A 7764-nucleotide genomic window follows, 5' to 3' on the forward strand; every position below is an offset into this window, starting at 1 on the left:
CACTTGTATAATATTTAGTATTATATTTTGGTTCACCCTAGAAATATTTTATATTTAAGTTTTTACTATGTATAATATTTTACTTTTTTTTTTACATTTTGAAAAAAAAACGAAATCCCATAGAAAATGCATGCGGGTCCTTTTTGACCCACTTATGGAAGCTTGGGGTGGAAATACAAAAACTACAATTTCTTAACATTTGAATTGCATGATATCCAAAACATGTTTTTTGAGGAATAGCTGGAATATGAAATGATAAAAAAATGTAATTACAAAGATACTCCAAGAAAACCACCTCACCGGGTCTAAAAAGACCCACTTATGCATCTAAGGGTTAAGCTGTGCTGTAGTTACCGCCGTCTCTCCCTCTCTGTCCGGTCATTCTGAACCCTCTGTGTGTAATATTTACCCCTGTTTATGTATAATAAACCCGTGTTTATGTGTCATATTAACCTGTGTTTCACCGTGAGTTTTCTCATCCGGCAGCTAACTGCCAACACAATGCTAACTCAGCTAGCATCACACCTCCTGTTTAAACAGCACTATTGGACGATGATAGTAAACCGTAAACTGTAACAATATGGTGAGAACAAATATTAACTCAGTTTGAACTGCATTATTTTTGCCGTTAAACAAAACATGACCTCTCGTCCTACCTTTTTCAGCAGCCCAGCCATTTTCCTCTGCGGACACAACTATTTCCGGCTAGTAAATATGACGTCAGTGATGGCGCCTTTCAAGACACCGAAGCTCGCCCCTTAGTGTTATAAAAATATATGATTCTATACAAACACAACGTTTAGCCACAGCATCATTAAAAGGGTATACAAATAATGTTAAAATGACAGAATACGGCAACTTCCTGTTTGTATGGACAGTATGATCTTAACCATCAGCACAGCGTTTATTGACCTTGTGTGGAAACAATTGATTTTGTCCAAAACTATCTTATTCACAAATGTTGCTTTTTCAAATGTACCCAGTTTTCAGTGTCTTTATAAATGAAATTATACTAAATCAATTACAAAAGATTTATTAAATTATGCAAAAGTAAAAAAGCACTTTAATTCCTGAATGACCACTTCTGTTTTTTTTTCCCTTTCTGTTCAAAAAGCCCTCAGTTTTGTGAATTGATGTTTATGTACATTTTTATTGTGTACTTGATATAATTTTTAAGGATTAAAAATACAATTAAAAAAAGTCTTTAAAATGAACAGTAGACTCCTCTGCGTGGCGCCCCCTGCTGCCTGTCAGCATGAAGTCATTCATAGAAGGTATTAGTTTCCGCGTGGGTTTACTTTGGAAGTTTTTCCTTGTACGATGTGAGGATCTAAGGATACAGGGTGTCGTTTTTGTCATACTGATATTCTGAACAATCTGTGCTGTTGTATTTGCTGTAAAGTGGCTATTTTTATTACATGTACAGCACTTTGGCTCGACCAAAAATCGTTTATAAATGTGCTATATAAATAAAACTTGATTTGATTTGAACCATTCTTTCAAGTCAAGTTATTATAAAGAAGATCAATGTAATGATCAGTTCTTATTGGATCATTCATTTTCTTTGATAAGTCTTTACACAAACTTTACAAAGATTGATGAATATCTTAAAACACTTCAAAGTGATAGCCTTATCCGACACACGGTTTAATGTGGACAGTGACCAGTTGACTGTATGACAACAGTAGTTGAAGATTTGATGGAATGTTTAACTGTGGAAATTAAAATGGAAGAGTAGAAATATTGTTGTGGCATGTGTATTTGTAGAACAAATACTGCTGAAAGGAAATACAAGTGAATAATAAACTCAATAATAAAATGACCAATATTATAATTCTTTTTTGGCTTGTCTCATAATAACAAAATGTTAATTGATAGAGATAATATTAGGCACACTTGGAAAATCCTTAAGGATATAACCGAGTCATTTTATTAATGGTAATAATCAAGTTTTCCAGGCCGACTTGTACGGAGAAAGCAACGTGTTGAACTCCTTATTCCTTGGAGAAGTGAGTGAAATTAAATCCATTGTTGTAAAATCAAAAAGACATGGAATGACAGTGATGAGACATACATACTTACATTATTATTGTAATAGAAAACGATGGACTGTGTAAGCAAACAGTGACGTTACATGGTAACTGTGGTACAGTGGGTTAGTGCGCTGATCCTCGGATTTCCTGGTTCAATCCCCACTGCAGTCAGTATGTCCCTGTGCAAGCCCAAATTGTGCCTGTGGTGATTGTCCTCAGTATTAGTTATTTATTTGTTTACAGTTGCCAACACATTAAAATATCACATAAAGCATAATTATTTAAACTCACACTCAAAGAGCAACAGCTGTGCTCAAATCTCTGCAGTTAAACTGTTGAAGTCTTTACCTAATGATTTTAAGGGCTGTAGACAGTATGAAGAAGACAGGTAACCTGTTTCTCTGATGGTAGATTGTTGTGTTGAGTTTTGGTTTCATGTTACTAGAAGTATTTGTAAGCAACTGGGATTGACAGGCCATCTATTCCTGAGTACAATAAGACTTTCTGCTCCCTGCTCCTGTCCATCAAAACAGCTTCAAGTGTACATGTTTTATCATATTTGCCATGAGTGGAATAAAACTATAATAATCCAAAGTCAAATTGTATTGGCAGACTTCAGTGCAAGTCACAGTTCTGAGTTTAAAGGCAGAATTTTATTTTCAAAGTTCTGCCCTTAAACCCAAACACGTTTTCCAGGTGACCATAATCCTTTCTTATTATGTATATTTCTTGGAAGATCCTCATTATGTACTGGGTCGTTTAGCCACTATACACACAGATAACAGAATCACGTTACAGAACAGGCTTTTTTATGACCACAATGTATTCCTGATGGGAAAACTATGTCGCTAGCTAGTGTAACAGAAACATGCAGATTGTTGCCGTGGTGATGAACAGTAAAGACTTCAGAGCGAGTTCAGGTTGGAAAAGTTTAATGACATCAAACCAGAGCAATGCCAACTATATGCACATGACCAATATCATCAGTTTTAAACATCTATTTAAAAATGTTCGGCAGAAAACAAAACGTCTATCTACAGTACAGTAACAAATTCAAAGTATAAAAATATATTACAAATCTCAAGTATTTACAAGGACAGCTTCTCTACACGCGTGTCTACAGTTAGTTTTCAGTCTAGTCGTGTTACCTAAACACCTCCCTGTACATGCCTCTGTAAACTCAGCTCTAAGGCAGAAACACTGCCGGCCCCTGACAGCCATGGCAAATAAGTCACTAAACTCCCAGCATCCTCTGGGAGAAGGAGGAAGGGAGAAGAGGAACATTGAGATGCAGATGAAGAGGAAACATCATCATCTCCTCCTCCTCCTCCTCCTCCTCCTCCTCCTCCTCGAGGTGGGACAAACAGGAAGTGACAGTGGAGTTCACCTGGAAGGGGTTAGAAGAACATCCTGTAGAGGAAAAGAGAGAGGGTCAAATATTGGTTTCTAGCAACGTCCAAAAGTACACCTTTGCATGGTCACCAACACACACCTGTAGATGTTGGGGTCCAGCAGCACCGCGGTGTCTGTGGGGAGCTTGGACAGGTGGACCACCTTGGTCTTCTGCTGCAGTCTGTCTCCCTCGTTCACCCACACATCTGGCAGCCTGGGGGGGGGGCACAGTTACAGTTCAGCTCTGTATGCAAAGCAGCTGCAGCTCTGTATGCATGGCTCATGACATCAGTGTGTATAGTATTTATATATACACTCATTAGAGTAGCTGCCCCTGCTCCTAATACAGTGGTTCAACCTGTTCTTTTTTTGTGAGTGGCCTTAAAGGTCCCATGTCATGCTTTTCTGGTTATTACCCATCCCCTTGTGTGTTATGTAGCTTTTTATGCATAGCCACTTTCACAACAAGTACCTTGCCGTACTTAATGCCAGCACTTAGTACCCCCATGGAACTAAGTAGAGATCGCGTTCAAGTTCCCTGAGGGTTCCCTGAGGGTGGATTAGGCAAATGAAGCCGCTGACGTCACGTACTTTTTCCCCCCCGCAGGATAGTACCACCTCTCTAGCAGGCACTAAACATGGGGGTAAAAGTTCTCGGCACTAAGTACTCTTTTTGGTGTGAACGCAAAATAAGGGGTACTAACGGAACTAAACGGGAAAAGTACTCCGGTGTGAACGCGCCTCATGTAAACGGTCTGCAGAGTCACAAACCCTCAAAGTACACCCTGTAGCGAGTAAAACTCTAAAACAGAAAAGACCTGTCTATGCTGCCCCAGAACGCTTCTCTTTTTCTTCCTGGGTACAGTGACGTATTTGGGTATAGTGCAGTTACGTTACGTCTGCGGAGCCGTTACGTAACACACTCGATCTTTTCTCAGCTGCAGCTCCCCGGATTTATCAGCCTGAGACGGTGGACGTGGCGAGGCTGTGAGTCGGTGTGTGAGCACACACACAAACTCCCAGCCAGGCTGCGGGTGTGTGTGTGTGTGTGTGTGCTCTGGCTGGTTTCGGGCTAGGTTTAGCTGTGTCTCGCAGACGGCTACGGGGCTCACAAGGGGGGAGAAGAGCGGGACTCACATGTCTTCAGGCGTCCAGTGCAACAAGACCTTCACTTTCCCAGAGTCCTCTTTCCTCCTGGCTATTACCTAAACACACAGACACAGGCATGAAAATCTAAACAAAACAACAAATTAATTCCTGCAGTGTGTGTGTGTGTGTGTGAGAGACAGGTACAAGTGTGTATATGTATTATATATTCAATTGCAGCACTTTCTTTACCCTTCCATCATGCTGAAACGTAATTAGATTATGAATTGCCACCTATGTTCATGATATCGTGTGTGTGTGTGTAGCCCAGAGAAGGCTCTGAAGGACTGCAGCCGTACGAGGCCGCCTACCTCTCCAAGTCCCTCTCACGCCTGTTTGATCCCATCAACCGTGTGTGTGTGTGTGTACTCACCTTGTAGAATCTCCGCAGTAAATGCAGACTTTCTTCTCTACCACCCTAAAAACACAAACATGAAGTGTGAACAGTATGAAATGATTGCAAGGCCGTGTGTGTGTGTGTGTGTGTGTGTGTGTGTGTGTGTGTGTGTGTGTGTGTGTGTGTGTGTGTGTGTGTGTGTGTGTGCCTGCCCACCGTGCTGTGGAACACCACACTGTGTCCGTTGCCCAGGCTCTCGATGTGTGTGGCCAGGTTGAGGCAGATGGCTCGATGGCGGATGGCGTCCATGGTCTGAGCGTCAAAAAAGTCATGAGGTCGGGCTGGAAATAAAAACATGTTTCAAATAGTACTCGCAGGCACCTGATGAGTACTTTGTATTTGAAGTTGGTTGTGTGTGTGTGTACATACGCAGGGAGCGTTTGTGTTTGTTCTTCAGTTTCCTCCTCTTGTTGAGGCCAGCCTTGGATGGGGACTCCTCCTTCAGTTTGCCCAGGTTGGACACTTTGGATGAGCTCTGGGAGCTGAAGTGAGTGGGGACGTGACGGGCCAGCCCCCCCTGAGAGGCAAACGTGGCATTGCAGCCCCCTACCACACACTGCGGGAACACTTAAAGAGTCAGGGATGTGCTGTGGTCCAAAGGCTGAGCAGCATGTATTCTGCCTCTGGGTGGATGGAGTGGAGTGTGTGGTGTGTTTCTCACCTTGAAGGGCTTGTCTCCACTGTGGGTCAGCATGTGTCTCTGCAGCCAGCTCTGACTGGTGGATGGTGTGTTGTACACCTTGCAGCCCTTCCACATACACACAAACACCTGTGGCACACGCACATAAAGCACACACTGATAACCAGTCAACACAACATTATTCCCCTGAACATAGCACCAAGCCCGGTTTGGTGTGGTTTCTTTACAGAGTCTTTTATTCTCCCCTGGGTGTAAATGTGTCCTATGGTTTTCCAGATGTGGTGGAAAAATAAAGCAGGCAGTTCAGAAGGCTCTGAGTACCCCGTGAAATTCCTGAGATTTACTACCAACGGTTTGAAGAACTTTAAGGCCCTGACACACCGAGTCGTCGTTGGGCTGAATGCCATGTCAGGTCAGAGGGTGTTGTACGGGTTAAATCACTACATTTTGGTTCAATACATTCAGAGTTAACTAAGAGGATGCACTGCAAAGAGATTTAGCAGTTCCCTGATTGTAGGTTGGTTATTATGGGGGGAGATCGGCCCCTGTACTCCTGACAGTTTCAGAAATTAAACTGGTTTATTATTCACCTGCCTTAATAAGCTCAATACTGACCCCTCCTCTCTGCCCGTCCACATGTGTGGCTCTGATGTGTTCTGCCAGGTCGGGGCTGCTGGGGAACAGCAGCTGGCAGTGGTCCCAGCAGCAGGTGTAGCTCAGAGACTTTCCCCCCCCCACTGCTGTGGATCCGCTGCCCGCCCCCCCACAGTGACCGTTGAGTGTGGCAGGGGTGGAGCGCCCGCTGGACGCAGTGCTGTCCATGTCCATCAGGGTGCTGCTGATGCTGGACAACAGGGAGGAGACGTCAGGACACTTACAGTTCACAGCGATAAACGTTACATTTACAGCTGGAGCATACAGGAACTGGCATGGGTTAATGGCTGAAATGACATGTAAAACTTGCCAGTAACATTTCTGTACACTTTCTTAGCGCAAATGTGTTGTCCCTATGTCCACCTAATATCAATTCAAACACCATGACACAATTCCATCAGATTAATGATAAAAACCTAGAGGACATTATTCAACTTCTGAAATCGTCCTCCTGCTGCCTTGATATTGTTCCAACAGGATATTTCAAAGATGTTTTTCGTTGCATGGCCTCAGATCTGCTTCATATAGTAAACAAATCTCTTTACTCAGTTATTTTTCCACAGGCCCTGAAAACTGCAGTCATTAAACCGCTCTTAAAAAAGAATAATCTAGACGCTTCAGTAATGAACAATTACAGGCCCATATCAAACCTGCCATTTCTAGGTAAAATCATTGAAAAAGTTGTTTTTCAACAGTTGAGTAATTTCTTGCATTTAAATAACTGTTTCGATGTGTTCCAGTCAGGCCTTCGTACAAACTACAGCACTGAGACTGCTCTTGTAAAGGTCTTCAATGACATCCACTTAAACACAGACAGTGGCAGAATTTCAGTGTTAGTATTATTAGATCTCAGTGCTGCGTTTGACACTATTGACCACAACATATTACTAGACCGACTAGAAAACTGGGTGGGACTTTCGGAAACAGTTCTAAATTGGTTTGAATCCTACTTAAAGGAAAGAAAAAAACTTTGTATCTCTAGGTAAATACACATCTGAGTTGACAAATATGACATGTGGGGTACCTCAAGGCTCCATCTTGGGGCCTCTTCTCTTTAACATCTACATGCTACCACTGGCTCAGATAATGAAAAACAACTAAATAAGTTACCATAGCTATGCGGATGACACACACATTTACGTAACAATTTCACCAGGAGACTATGCTCCAATTCAAACACTGAGTAAGTGCATTGAACAAATCAATGACTGGATGTGTCAGAACTTTCTCCAATTAAACAAAGTTAAAACTGAGTTAATGGTTTTTGGAGCCAAGGCAGAACGTATAAAAGTTAACGCTGAGCTTCAGTCTGCAATGTTCAAAACAACAGATAAAGCCAGAAATCTAGGTGTAGTCATGGACTCTGACCTGAGTTTCAACAGTCACATTAAAACAGTTACTAAATCAGCTTACTATCACCTAAAGAATATATCTAGGATTAAAAGACTTATGTCACAGCAGGATTTGGAAAAACTTGTCCATGCTTTTATCTTCAGTAGACT

The 7764-nt window shown here is 42.0% G+C and overlaps 2 protein-coding genes across 2 annotated transcripts in view; both read right to left on the reverse strand.

Annotated features, from left to right (window-relative positions):
* Positions 1-723, reverse strand: part of ndufa5 (NADH:ubiquinone oxidoreductase subunit A5) — a 3344-nt gene extending 2621 nt beyond the window's left edge. Inside the window, exon 1 of the mRNA XM_010777423.1 lies at positions 657-723. Within this exon, the coding sequence (XP_010775725.1) occupies positions 657-677 (21 nt within the window). The 5' untranslated portion in view covers positions 678-723. The remainder of the gene's footprint in view (positions 1-656) is intronic.
* Positions 724-2948: 2225 nt separating this feature from the next.
* The window catches only part of LOC104950851 (zinc finger protein aebp2-like), a 12348-nt gene continuing 7532 nt past the window's right edge, over positions 2949-7764 (reverse strand). Inside the window, exons 2-8 of the mRNA XM_010777425.1 lie at positions 6224-6452; positions 5630-5737; positions 5338-5524; positions 5125-5249; positions 4563-4630; positions 3526-3639; positions 2949-3443 (exon numbers count right to left, since the gene is read on the reverse strand). Coding sequence (XP_010775727.1) covers positions 3431-3443; positions 3526-3639; positions 4563-4630; positions 5125-5249; positions 5338-5524; positions 5630-5737; positions 6224-6452 — 844 coding nt within the window. The 3' untranslated portion in view covers positions 2949-3430. The remainder of the gene's footprint in view (positions 3444-3525; positions 3640-4562; positions 4631-5124; positions 5250-5337; positions 5525-5629; positions 5738-6223; positions 6453-7764) is intronic.

This window comes from Notothenia coriiceps, unplaced genomic scaffold (assembly GCF_000735185.1).
Source record: "Notothenia coriiceps isolate Sejong01 unplaced genomic scaffold, NC01 NC01_scaffold00018244, whole genome shotgun sequence".
Lineage (NCBI taxonomy): Eukaryota > Metazoa > Chordata > Actinopteri > Perciformes > Nototheniidae > Notothenia > Notothenia coriiceps.